We start from the raw sequence: 13506 nt of genomic DNA, 5'->3' as shown, positions 1-13506 counted from the left end.
AGTGAAAAAAGACAGACCAACAAAATAATCTTTTCATTGAAGGCTGATATGTTATATTTTGATTAAAGTCTGTTTGACTTTAATCGAAATATAACATATCAGCCTTCAATGAAAAGATTTTTTTGTTGGTCTGTCTTTTTTACTGTTTTTTGGAGACTGCAGATCTACAAAGCTACTGCGGCTATTTTCTGGCAATCTGCCAGCTATGTTTTTATTTCGTCGTCAAGATTTTTGTTACGACCATATGACGTCACAACCACTTCAAATCTGCTTTTTGTTCATTTGTTCATGCAATTTCAACTTAATTGTGTGCTTGACGTCATTTTCCACTCAGTGGAGCGAGTTTTTTGTTCGTTCAAGTGATTAAGTTTTTGGTCACACATGACTTACCTCACTCCCAAAAATGACTTCCTCACTCTGAAATTGACTTCTCTTTGCTTTAATTCAAAGAGATAAGGTCAAATGAGTGCTTGACTTTTCTAATTGAAGGTTATATAAGAGCAGCTAATAGAAAGAGCAGTAAGTTATACATATTGTTAAAATGTAATATCTCAGCCCTTAATGAAATGAATAAGTTTCTTTTTTGGTCTGTCTTTTTACCTTCTTTTTGAGACTGCAGATCTATGAAGCTATTGCGGCTATTTTCTGGCAATTTGCCAGCTATGTTTTTTTCAATATCTATTCTTTCAATCCCAATCATGCTTATTGGAATCAACGTCGCCTTTTTTGCGGCAATCTTCCGGGTATGTTTCTTAATTTTGCCTGCCTCTGTTTGCCTGTTATATGTTAAGCAGGGTTTTTCATGCCAAGTTTTTGGTTCTTGTTTTCTTAAATTTTCGATCAATTACTCTGGCATTGAAAAAATGATTCAAAGTGTCTACAATTAAAATGAAATATTTTTCTCTCGCTTTATGCCGTGTTTGTCTGTTTAACTCGTTATGTTCAATCGATCTGCTGGTAAGGTCAAGGTTGCTTTGTCTTTCATTCAATTCTTTGGTTAAGATTCCAGAACTTGTCCTGCTGTACTGTTTTTAACACGCAATTTTTGATAACTTTTCTCTCATAACGGGATGAACACGTTGAGCACAGAAGGCTTTAATTTCCAACAGAGTCCCTTAGCTGGCTTTAGTAGTTATTGAAGTGCATATTTCCCCGAATTCGCTGGTATGGCCTAAAATCAAGTTGTTTTTCAGTATGGTTCTTCAGGTGACTGTACAGTCTGTAAAGGGTCTCGGTCAGGCTAGATTTCTTTTTTTTAATCTTCAAAAATGTAAATTTAAAGTTATAACCACAACAAGAACGTTTGGTTAAATATTTACATTTTCAAAATCGCCTCGTAAATATATGAATAGTTTGGTCTTTATACTTCAGTAGAAAAATTTCCTAAAGCCTCTTACTTGTCTATCTATTGGAACACGTTCATGCAGTTTGACCATTTCGCTGCTTAGTTTTTCCTTAAATTTGTTTTTAGTTTTCTCTTTTCGGATTTCAATTGGCAAATTATTCCATTTCCTAGAAAAATTTCTGATCAGTGACCTGTCACTCCATTTGGATTGGCACTTATTCTTTGGAAAAAACTGGACAGTTCCGCAGTTTTTGGTCAATTCGTACTTTTCAAGAATCCTGAAAGAGGAGTTTTTGGTTTCTCGACTACTCTGTTTATATTTTGAGAGGAGGTCAAAAAATTTAAGAAGACAAACTTTTTTAATGAAAAGCTCTGCTGGTAAAATTTTGTCTTTCAGTAATAGATCTCTTGCACTGTCAAACTTTTTGCGCAGGTGGCAAACCTTTATTCCCCAATTTATTTGTTTATTAACTCTTTGAAGTGACATAACCGACAACGATTGAAAAAAAATTGCACTGAAATTGAGATGGGACAAAACAAGTGATTTAAAAAGAACGATTCTTGCTTTTAGTGGTAGAAAATGTCTTACTAAGTAAATTGACCTAATAGCATTTGCCATTTTTGTTAATGTTTTGTTCAGCTGAATGTCAAAATTTAGATTGTTATCAATCATTATACCTAGATAACGACAACTTGTTTTTGGCTCTATGAAAATTCCATTATAATGAAATTGTTCAATTTTTGATTCACCATTTTTTGAAAAAACCACAATTTCTGTTTTATCTCTGTTTAAAGTTAGCATATTTTGTCTCATATGACTGTCAGTACTTTCAAATACACTGTTAATTTCGCATAAGAGATTTTCATCGGATTTGGAATGACAAATAATGCATGTGTCATCTGCAAACTGTAAAACGCCCTCTCTTTTTTTCATTTTTTCTGGGAAGTCGTTGATATATATTAAAAAAATTAAAGGTCCGAGAACTGTTCCTTGAGGTACTCCGTGATTTATTGTCACCCAGTTCGAATATTCTATGCCGTTCTTTACGCATTGTTTTCTGTTAGACAAAAACGATTCTAGCATTGCAATTGATTCCGTACTAAATCCATATTTAGTAATTTTTTCGAGAAAAATTTTGTGAGATATTGAGTTAAAAGCTTTGGCTAAATCCAAGAATATACTAACAACGGTTTCGTTTTCTTCTAACAAACTATTCACTGATTCTGTCAACGATATTACTGTGTCATTTGAAGATTTTCTTTTCAGAAACCCAAACTGATTTTTATTGATTATTTCATACTTTTCAACATGTTCTAACATTTGTTGGAGCAAAAGTCTTTCAAAAATCTTCGCAAGAGTCGGTGTAACTGAAATTGGTCTGTAGTTTCCTGCTTCCAGTGGATCCCCTTTTTTGTAAATTGGAGTTACATATGCTTTTTTAAGTATGTCAGGAAAAATGTTTTTTGAAATACATTCGTTTATTGCAAACTGTAGGTGTGTTCCAATAGACATTTTGCTACACTTGAAGGACCATGTAGTGAGTAATCCAGGACCCGCTGCTTTGTTTTGTGGTAATTGATCAATTACAGTAAACAGTTCTTTTCTCGTTATATGTCTGAAGGAAAACTCAGTTTTGTCAAAAGCAAAGTCCGGTAGCTCAATCTTTTCTGTCTCGCCTTCGTATAAACCTAATTTAGAAAAACAAATATTAATTGTGTCAGCGATTTCTTTTTTGTCTTTTAAGATATCTTGGTTGAACCGAATTCTAGAAATTTCGCCGTTTTTATCCTCGTGTTTTATTTTTGTTTTAATGAATTTCCACTGTTGTTTTGAATCGGGAAGACTTTCGAACAATTTCTGTGAATAATTGTGGCTCGCTCTTCTAAGTAGTCTGTTTGTATGGTTTCTTTTTCTTTTGTATGAGTTATATGTGTCAACGTCTGCTGTTATCTTCCAAATATTGAAAAGCCTGTGCTTTTCGTTGATTAGATTCAGAATTTTTCTGGATAACCATTTCTTTTTTGTTGATTTTGATGATGGCTCTCCTATTTTGATGGGAGCTATACTATTCAGAATATTTTCAAACATAATTGAACATTTTTCAAAAGTTGAGTTTGCATTGTTTTGTTGATACATGAAACTCCAATCCGCGGATGCAATTTTTTTGTTGCTGTGTTTCCCTTGCATGTCTGTTGCTGTGTTGATTGGTATTGGTAATGCCACATAGAACGAAAAGCATTAAATTCGAAACGAAAAGCGAAAAGCATAAAACGAAAAGCTATTTTTAAATTCGTAAAAAGTTTTTGTTATTAGTTTGTCTACTATTTGGGGGGCCCATATATTTTCTTGTGTTTTGAACGCGTAGCAGTGGGTCAATTTTGGCAGAATTGGTTTTGAGTTGTTGATTTTCAGGAACCTGAACAACTTTTCTTAATTTTTATATTTTTGGAAAAAAATATTATTTGTTGATTGCCATGGTTTGTTTAATGTCCAGTCAATTTTCTGCATTACTGTAATTTATTTGTTCCTAGGTTTTGCTTGACGATGGGCTCTTGCGTCGATTTTTGCGTTAGAATATTCTGAAGACATGAACACCAAGGACGTTTAGCAAATCTGCAGTATTTATTGCTGATTTTTTTCTTTCTTTTCTTTACATCATTTGATTTTTGGCCTGCCTCTGTTTTCCTCTTTGTCATCATACTGCTAGTCAAGATTGATCTTATATGGCATTTTTCCTGTTTGAGTTTTACTGGTCTGTGAGTTGGAAGCTTTCGTATTCAACACGCTGTTACCAATATTTCAATTCTTCAGGTGCTTTATTGTGCTCTAAAGAGTTTTGCGAGGTTTTTCTTATCTCTGTCTCATCAATTAGAGGTCTCATAAGTTGTTTTGGATGCTTAAATCATTCAAGTTAATTGTTTCCTTCATAGCTAATGTTTTTTGTGACTTGTACGCTGTTCTTTTTTTAAAAAAGGTTGCAGGTTTTGCTAGTCTTTGTACTTATTGCTGTCTTATCACTCAATCCCATTAATGACATTTCTCATCCGTTGCTAATCAGGATTTAAGTAAATCAAAAAAGTAATAGCGAGTTTTTGTTTTTGCTGGCATTGGTTGTATTTTTTGTTGCTGAGCCGTCTTATTATTGACAGATTTTGTCGGTTGCTAATCAGGAGTGGTAAATTTAATTTGTTTTGCTTTCATAGCAATCGTTTTATAATGATTTTAACATTTTTTTTTCAAAAAAAAACTAAAATTAGTTTTTTTAGTGTTGCCTCCTGTTGTTATTTTTGTGGTCTTGTTGCTTCTCATATGACTTCTAGCGCGGTCTTGTTGATCACTTTATTGGCATCAACTTTTAGCTAACGTTTTCATTGACTGAGATGTCGCTTTTTTTAATTGTTTTTGTGAATTTTGCCGTCATTTTTTGTTCTTTTGTCCTCTTTTCAGCCATCAGAACTAAAAGATATTTAAATGTTTTCTAAAGTTTTATGGCATGCTGTTTTTTGAGATTTTGGCATGTATTAATGTGGTTTTCTCACGTTCACGCCACTGTAATTTGAAATTATTCATTTTTTGTCAAGTTAATTTCTAATAGCTGCCGTCAGCCCCTCAACGGCTAGTATTTAGGTGCTGCCCTTTTTACTTTTCAAAGAAATTGAATTATGTGTGGGCGCTGTCTTTTTTTAAAACTGTTCACACATTTTCATGGTTTTTGAAGTCAAATTGGAGTAGTGATTTTGGTCACGCCGAAACAGGAAGTGGAGCGAAAAAGCGAGTGGTTTTGCGGCGTGAAATTTTTTGCTCTAAATTTAAAGAGGAGTGAGAAAACGGTGTTTGAACAAAAATTCGCTTTCTCGCTAGTGGTTTTTTGTTCACATGCGGCAATTTCTCTTTGATTTTTACTGTTTTTTCTAAATGGTTTTCTCAATCCATTCACAGCTCATTCTAGACCTAGTTTTTGGTTTGAATTAATTTTTCATTTCTCGCTAGTGGTTTTTTGTTTACATGCGACATACTGACATTGATTTTCAGATTTTAAAAAAATTGATTTTATTTTTTTTGGAAATGGTTTTCCCACTTCACTAGTGATCCGTGCAAGGTCTAATTTTTGTTTAGTCAATGAAAATTCTTTGAATTGAACGTCAGGACTTGTCCTGCTATGTTTTTTTTATTTCGCTGTGCCTTTTGATGACGTTTTACGCAAGTCACGATTTTCACGTTTGACTTCTAACTTACTTCACTCACTGTTTCAACTGAGTGGTTATTAAGTTCTTTCACGCATTCAACTACGCAATGTGGTGAAAACTGTCAAAATCAAAAGATCAAAATCAAAAGAGACGGGATAAACAGATAAAGCCCGGTCATTAAGTCATTGAGAATTAGGTTAGCAAAGTTCTTCGAGTGTTTGCTAGCTGACATTGGTATTAAACTTATTAGCTTTCAGTTTAGAAGCTGAATTAAATATAGTTTTAGAAACCAACTGAACGCCAAATAAGAGCACTTTCTGACACTAAAAAAAAAACAAAAAAAAATTGGTCAATTTATCTTTTTTCTTTCTGTTTCAATCCCGATGTGCATCAAGCGCTTCAACGGCGGCTATTTTCCGGCAATCTGCCGGCTATGTTTGGCCTTTTTCGTGTTTTGTTTTTAATTGCTACAAGATTGTTTTACTATACTCATTTTATAGTTGTCTTTCCCTAAACACTTTGGGAGAAAATTTTGAAGAAATTTTCTAATTATTTAGATTTTTTGTCTATTTTTTCTCTTCAATCCCAACGTGGTTAGGTGCGGTCAACGGTGGCTATTTTTCGGCAAAATTCTGTCAAGGGTGACTATTTTCCGGCAATCTGATGGTTATGTTCTCGGTTTAGAATTTTGACAAAAAATATTACGTGAATGTAGTCTAGTTCAGCTTGTTTTTAAATGAGTTGTGTTTGCAGACATCTCCTCAGAAAGGTACAGTGCACAATTTGCCCCTTTCAAATGTCAGATCGAAGCAGATGAACAGGGATGATTACGACGACAGTCGATTAGGTAGTGATCTAAACGGGAATTTAATCGAGTCGGAAGAGTTCAGGAAAAGAAGTCAAACAATCGGTGCAGAAATGAGGAGTAGTTCTTTGTCTGCAACACGTTTGAGTGATAAGAACTCTGAACAAGATCCTATGAAGTCATCACACCTCTCGAATGAAGTGAGTGGTAGCAAACTTGAGTCTATCAATTTAATGGATTTCGATGAACCTGATCAAGGCAGAAATTCAATCAACGCAACTTGGACCAGTGATCAACAAAGAATAAGCTTGCAAGAGTTTGATACCCTTTTCACTTCAGAAGACGACCGAGGTGACAAGAGAGATGATAGTGATCAAAATAGACTAAAGGATGAAGACAATGCTTTTGACATTGATGATGAATTCACTAAATTATTTATTGAGTGGGGGCGCCAGAGGGCCGCAAGGTTCTCTGATGACTTCGTTGATGACTCTGAAAGACTTAATGACGCTTTTTCAAGCTACGAAAGAAGCTCTCCTGAAGATATGAATGAAAAGAGTAGTGTTTGTACAGTACAGTTCAGTAGTAATAATCCCTTTAGCTAGATATGAATAAAAATATCCTAACGGAGGTCTGTTTCGAATTGATTTCTAAGTAGCAGAACTGACTACCGGAACTGACTATTTTTGGCAAGTATTTCTGTGCTCAATTCAGTGATCATGTTGAGAAAGGAGCGACTAGAAAATAGGAGGACTGGATGAGTGCTTTCAGAATTGAGGCATACTATAATAGAAACGAAACAGACAATCGTAGGGGTTAATATCCCACATATGATTTGGCAGTCAAAGTCAGATCTATCATTACTTTTTCCTATTTGAATGATTAGTAATATTTGCAGCCTTTGAAAGTGTGACTGTTGATAATATACATCAGTTTGTACTTAACAAATTGGAATCTATTGTAATACAAGTTGCATATTTTGCATTATAGCATTGTTCTTGAACTAGTCAAAATAAAGTTGTTGAAGTTTCCTTTTCCGTTGAAACTGACTGGCACATTTAGATTCCAGATTACACAGCAGTTTCACAACAAGCAGCTCTCAACCGAAGTTTAGAAATTATATTAGATCTTCGGTAATTTTAATGTAATTTTTCGCTTGATCGATTTTTTGGCGGACGGTTTTCACTTTTGGTCCTGCAAACGGGATAACCAGCTGGAAGTCTGAACAGCTCTCTTAGTGATCTACAATTATCGGCGCACAAATCAATCTACAATTATTCTAAGCTGCTGAGAAGACTTAAAATCATGTTGCAGAGGCAGTTTTGGTGGTCTCACAACGCTTCAAGCCCCTCATACAGCAGCAAGCGACTCCTACTGCAAGAGTCCCAAAGGTCATGCTGGTTTCTAGATAATGCAACTGCTTGCCGCCGATCATTTGAGAGCCATTTGATTTTTAGTGATTAAGAAGACTTGTAGTGAGGATTTTTAGTGATTAATTGCTCTGGAACGAAGTTCGTAGCAATTGTATTAGTCCAGTGGTCTCACGCAATTTTTCGCTTGACCGGTTTTTCTATTTGACCCCAACCTCCCAACCCGCTGAGCTCACCTCGCGCCCTTCCAAGTAAGCTAAATTTAGACCCAAAAAACGTAGATTGCTACTAACGAAGCCAGCCGGTCGTTTGAGGGCAGTTCGCCCGACTTTAGTGGGTTATGTTCTGTTTAATTGAAGAAGTGCCAACAAAACAGAATGCAGCAGCCAACGGTGCACGTGCAAATGTGTTCAATGCAAAATACAAAAGTCCAATACTATAAATTTTGCAGAGTACTATTTGGCTCGTGTGATATCTCGGAGCATTCCTTTCGTAGAACAATTGGTTTTCGCGCAGATCAAAAATGTAATTATTCGTTTGTGTTCTGGCCTCATTTTTTGTGTACGCTCATTGTTTTGACCTAAATTTCTTTAGTTCACTATCTGATTTCACTGATCGATATTTTTTTAGAATAATGATTAACTTTTTTCCTGCCTTTTTTCAATTTTTCTATCTCTTGTTTATCAGTATGCATCATTGCGCATTTTTTAAGTCGCTGACAGCATTGCATTTTCTTCGGTCACGCATACGCTAATTGGTTGCTGGCTTTCCCATTTTAAAATTTGCACCATTTTTCCCAAAATGTTTTTCGGACCAGAAGATACTAGGACAGCTGAAGGAGTCAGCAAGCAATCCGCCTTTCTTTCAAATAACCTAATTTCTTGCAATTAAACAATTTCTTAATTAATGCGGGTTTTAGGCCGATTATTTCATTATTTCTTAAAGATAATTTCAGACAACTTAGAGGGTTTTTGACAAATTTTCATATAAAAAACAGAAAAAAATTGCAAAGCTAGCAGTTTGGGTTGGTGTAAGATGCGTTGCTTGCCATACTTTGTTTTTAAGTTCATTTTAACTTCCAGCAGTTTTTTGAGATGACGACTAGTTAGTAGAAATCATTATGACCAGTCTTGCAAAATAATGAATGATAAAGCATGGCGTGAATTTGCAGTCTAAGTAAAAGTTAGATAACTGCTTTGGCTAGTACCAATTGATAAGTGTTCTTGAAAGAGTTGAAAGGAAGCGCGGCACTAATCAATAAGTGTTAAAAAGTAGTTCTTTATTGGCTTTACCTCATTTATTCAAATGGTCCAAAAAGAGTGACTTCTCGGAGCACCATTCAGGTAACTTCGTACCAAATTTGTTTAAAAACTGCCCGGCTGTTCAAAGATTTCCGCCAAAGAAATGATTTAAAACCATAAATTAAACAAAGCAGAAAACTCAAACGATGAATATTGTGCTTTTAATTTAAATGATAGTTACGAGACGATCATTTTAGCGGTGCAAATTAACTTAGATTCTGCTTTTTTACAAAACATAAAAATGATGCATTGTTTTTTCCCAAAAAGTGTTCAGTTCTTAAAAAAGTCTTCAAAAATTTAAATGCTTGAAAAGCACAGTTAAGTGAGAGTGAGTGTTTCCGGTCAGTCAAATTAATTAGTGCACCACAACCGGATTCTTATTTGTTCTATCTCTTCGTAGAGTACTCTTCGTAGAGTACTCATTTTAGAGGATGGCGAAGTAAATAGAGTATTTATTAGAGCTGTCTTGTTTCATTTGAGTACTGATAAAATTTCCATATAGTAGGTCACATTGAAAAAGAAACTCAGGAATTTATGGTAATAATGATAATCTAACATGCAGTACACTCCATTACAGAACCAGTTTAAATTCAATCGACAGCATGTCTCAAGAAAAAAAACCACGCGCAAATTTTCTGATGCACCGCGTTAATCAAATCTTAAGAGATCTTTTGTTTGCCCCCACCCCCAGTGTTTTCACGCCCCCTGTTTTAAATTACAATGTTATATAGCATGTCACTATGTAAACAATTAGCACGTGCACCTGCGGGGGGGCTTAAAAGACATAAGCCAACTAAGATGGGGCAAAACAGAATATTTTGACTTTGAGAAAAAGGCCTTGGTTGGAGCCACGCTCCCGTAAAAATTGGTAAATTGGCTGCTCTCGTCTCTACTTTTACTGAAATCAATATATGTAATTCTGCTGTCTGTCACTGTGTAGAATCAAAGACAATCAATGATTTTTTTTGATTTTTTATAACCATACCTTAGAATATAGAACTGACAGAGGGGGATTTTAAGAAAAAAGTTTAGTGCAATTCGAGGATAAAATTAGAAAAAAGGATTGACAATAACATCTAAAAATAGTTTATTTTTCGTTGGCGCCGCTATTTGGTGTTTTCCGAGGCCTCTCATTATCAAACGAATCTTGTACCCCTCTGAGAGTACTCTTCTTAGAGTAGCTTCTTCTTCTACCTTCTTAGTACTCCTCTTAGAAGACGGCAAAGTTAAACGAGTACTTATTAAAGCTGTCTTGTTTCATTTGAGTATTGATGAAATTTCCATTTAGGTGGTCTAATTGAGAAAAAAGTTGAGGCACTTATGCCGCTGTTGAATAAGTTTGACATTAGCTTTATTGCAATATGACATACGTTTTAATACTCTCTCAAATTGATTCAACAATTTAGCTTCAACTCGTTTGTAATGGTTAATTTAATAAGCACTACAATCCACTAGACAGCCAATTCAAATTCAATCGACATCATGTCTCAAGAAAATGAAACCATGAGCAAATTTTCTGATGCACCGCGTCAACCAAAAATCTTGGGAGATCTATTGTGCTTGCCCCTCCCCAGTGTTTTTCAAGCCCCCTGTTTTACAATTTATAGCACAATTTATAGTATATGTTACATAGCAGTTTACTACGTAAAATTAACAGCATTTGTGCCCGGGTTGGCCTAAAAGATATAAGCCAAATAAGATGGGCCAAAACAGAAAAAATCCATTTTGAGGTAAAGGACTTGGTTGGGAATACGCGCCAGTAAAATTTTGTAAATTGGCTACTCTCTGCTCTTTTTACTGAAAGCTGTCTGGTGTCATTGTGTAATATCAAAGACAATCAAAGTAGTGATGATCTTTCATTTCTAAATTTTAGAATAAAGAACTGGCAGCGACAGGATTTTCAGAAAAAATTGTTTGTGAATTTGAGGATACAATTAGAAAACGAGATTGAAAGAAACACCTAAAAGTAGTTTTGATGTGTTTCTGGGGCCTCTCATTCTCCAACAAATCTTGTACCCCTCTAAGAGTACTGTTCTTATAGTACCTTCTTCTTGTACCTTCTTAGAGTACTCGTCTTAGAGGATGGCAAAGTCAAAAGAGTAATTATTAAAACTCTCTTCTTTCATTTGAGTACTGATAAAATTTCCATTTAGGGAGTTAACTGAGAAAAAATAGATTAATTCAGCTGTTGAGTGAGTTTGACAAAAGCATTATGGCAATATGACGTATGTTTAAAACCCATCTCAAAATGGTCCAAAAATTTAGCTTCAATTTGGTTCTAACTGTAATTTAATATGCAGTAGAATCCATTAGACAACTGTTTCAAATTAAATCGATTGCATGTCTTAAGAAAATGAAGGCTTGAGCAAGTTTTCTGATGAACCTCTCGATTTAAATCTTAATAGATCTAATGTTTGCCCCACCCCCTTGTTTTCGACGCCTCCGAAAATTGCACGTTTCAAGATGAAGGCCTTGGCGGTGACTAGGCGCCTGTAAAAATATGTAAATTGGCTACTCTACGCTCTACTTTTCTGAAAGCAAGATATTCGATTCTGCTACCACTGTGTAAAATCAGAGACAATCAAAGCAGTGATGATCTTTTTACTACTATAATTTAGAATATCCAAAATTTTTATTAGAAAATTTCCATTTAGGTGGTCTAATTGAGAAAGTTTGGGGATCATATGCAGCTGTTGAATGATTTGACAGTAGCGTTATGGGAATTTGACACATCCTTCCATCCGTTCTCAAAAGTATCTAACAATTCATCCTCAAATCGGATATAACTGTATTATAACATGCAGTACAATCCATTAGACATCAGGTTCATATTGAATCGACTGCTTATCTCAAGAAATTGAAACCTCGAGCAAACTTTCTGATGATCTGCATGAATTAAATCTTAATAGAGCTATTGTTTGCCCCCACCCCCATGTTTTTTCAAGCCCCTAAAATAGCACGTGCATCTGTGGGGGGGGGGTTGTAAAGAATATAAGCTTACTAAGCTGGGGAAAAACAGAACAGACTCTTTTTAGGATGAAGGCCTTCGCGGGGACTACGCGCCAGTAAAATTTTATAAATTTGCTGCTACTGACTAAACTTTTAATGAATGCAAGGTTTTTCATTCTGCTGTAACTGTGTAAATTTCAAAAAAATCAAAGACGTGATGACCTTTTTTTCTATATCTTAGAATATACAACTGACAGAAACAGGTTTGAGAAAAAACATGGTTAAGGCAATTTGAGGATAAATTTAGAAAGAGATAGAAAGAAATGCCAGTAGTAATATAGTGAGCTACACTCCCCGGGGGGGTGAGGTCCCCCATGTATTAAGATAGGGTATAGCGTATTTTCCGGGATTTGGGACCTCCCTAACGTATTAAGATAGGGAATGAATTAGCATGTATTAAGATTAGGTATAGCGGTGTTAATGTATTAAGATTAGGTATAGGTTGCATGTATTAAGATTAGGAATAGAATCTCCATGTATTAAGATTAGGAATAGAATCTCCATGTATTAAGATTAGGTATAGCGGTGTTAATGTATTAAGATAGGGTATAGCCGCCATGTATTAAGATTAGTTATAGCCGGCGACATGTATTAAGATTATGCGATGACATGTATTAAGATTAGTAATAGCCGCCGACATGTATTGAGATTAGTTATAGCCGCCGACAGGTATTGAGATTAGTTATAGCCGCGGACATGTATTGATTAGGTGCCGCCATGTATTAAGATAGGGTATAGGTTTTGTGTATGTATTTGTGCATGTACATTTTCTAGTAGTATAGTCGGTGCAAATGTGGGGGGTAGGTTCGGAGACGCTCCTGATAGGCTGAAATTTTGAGGGGAAAATATCAATGTTTGTGTAGTTATTAGGTGTTTACTTGAGAACAATAGAATTGGCGTGGGTAATTAATTGCTGTAATTATGTGAGAGTAATTATGTGACAGGTTGAATTTTGTTTACAAATTTTATGTTATTAAATTGTGAAATTAATTGGTGGGGGTTTTCAATTACCCTAGTTATCTGAGGGGTAATTATGTGACATGTTGAATTTTTGTTTACAAATTTTAGGTCAATTGCAAAGATTGTTCCCCTAATTGTTTGAATCAATTGTGTAACAAATGTCTTTTGCGCGCTCATTAATTGGAAAAAGTCAAGATAGCAAGAGGTAGTTTTGATCTACCGTCCTCTGGGTTATGGGCCCAGCGCGCTCCCACTGCGCCATCTTGCTAATTACATGCATATATGCTTTATTTTTTGTACATTATTTGAAAAAAGATGTTAAATAAAAGAAAAAATGAATTAAAATAGTATAAAATGACAGACACAGTACAAATTATGAGCATCAAAATACAAAATTACTCAATCATTTACAATAAATTGTATAAAATTCAATGAACATCAAGGTACACTTAGCCGAGTGGTTAATAAAGTTCGATAAAAAAAGTTTAGAAAACTCACGAGAAACAGTTACGAGAAACATATACTATC

General features: G+C 34.9%; 1 protein-coding gene and 1 non-coding gene across 6 annotated transcripts in view; one reads left to right on the top strand and one right to left on the bottom strand.

The window, feature by feature from the left end:
- LOC142345904 (uncharacterized) overlaps positions 1-7037 on the top strand; it is a 106666-nt gene extending 99629 nt beyond the window's left edge. For 2 of the 5 annotated variants that reach the window (XM_075398351.1, XM_075398353.1), the window contains exon 17: positions 6287-7035. In XM_075398351.1, the coding sequence (XP_075254466.1) occupies positions 6287-6943 (657 nt within the window). In that variant the 3' untranslated portion in view covers positions 6944-7035. Of the gene's footprint in view, positions 1-6286 lie in introns of all 5 variants that reach the window. The other 3 variants (XM_075398350.1, XM_075398349.1, XM_075398354.1) reach the window with 3 other exon arrangements.
- A 6137-nt stretch (positions 7038-13174) lies between these two features.
- On the bottom strand, positions 13175-13246 carry Trnam-cau (transfer RNA methionine (anticodon CAU)). Its single transcript has one exon. It is a non-coding gene; the product is annotated as a tRNA-Met (tRNA).
- Positions 13247-13506: the final 260 nt, after the last annotated feature.

This window comes from Convolutriloba macropyga, chromosome 9, assembly GCF_964194025.1.
Source record: "Convolutriloba macropyga chromosome 9, txConMacr16.3, whole genome shotgun sequence".
NCBI lineage: Eukaryota > Metazoa > Xenacoelomorpha > Acoela > Convolutidae > Convolutriloba > Convolutriloba macropyga.
The sequence above is the reverse complement of the archived record's forward strand: the minus strand, read 5'-3'. Positions and strand labels throughout refer to the sequence as shown.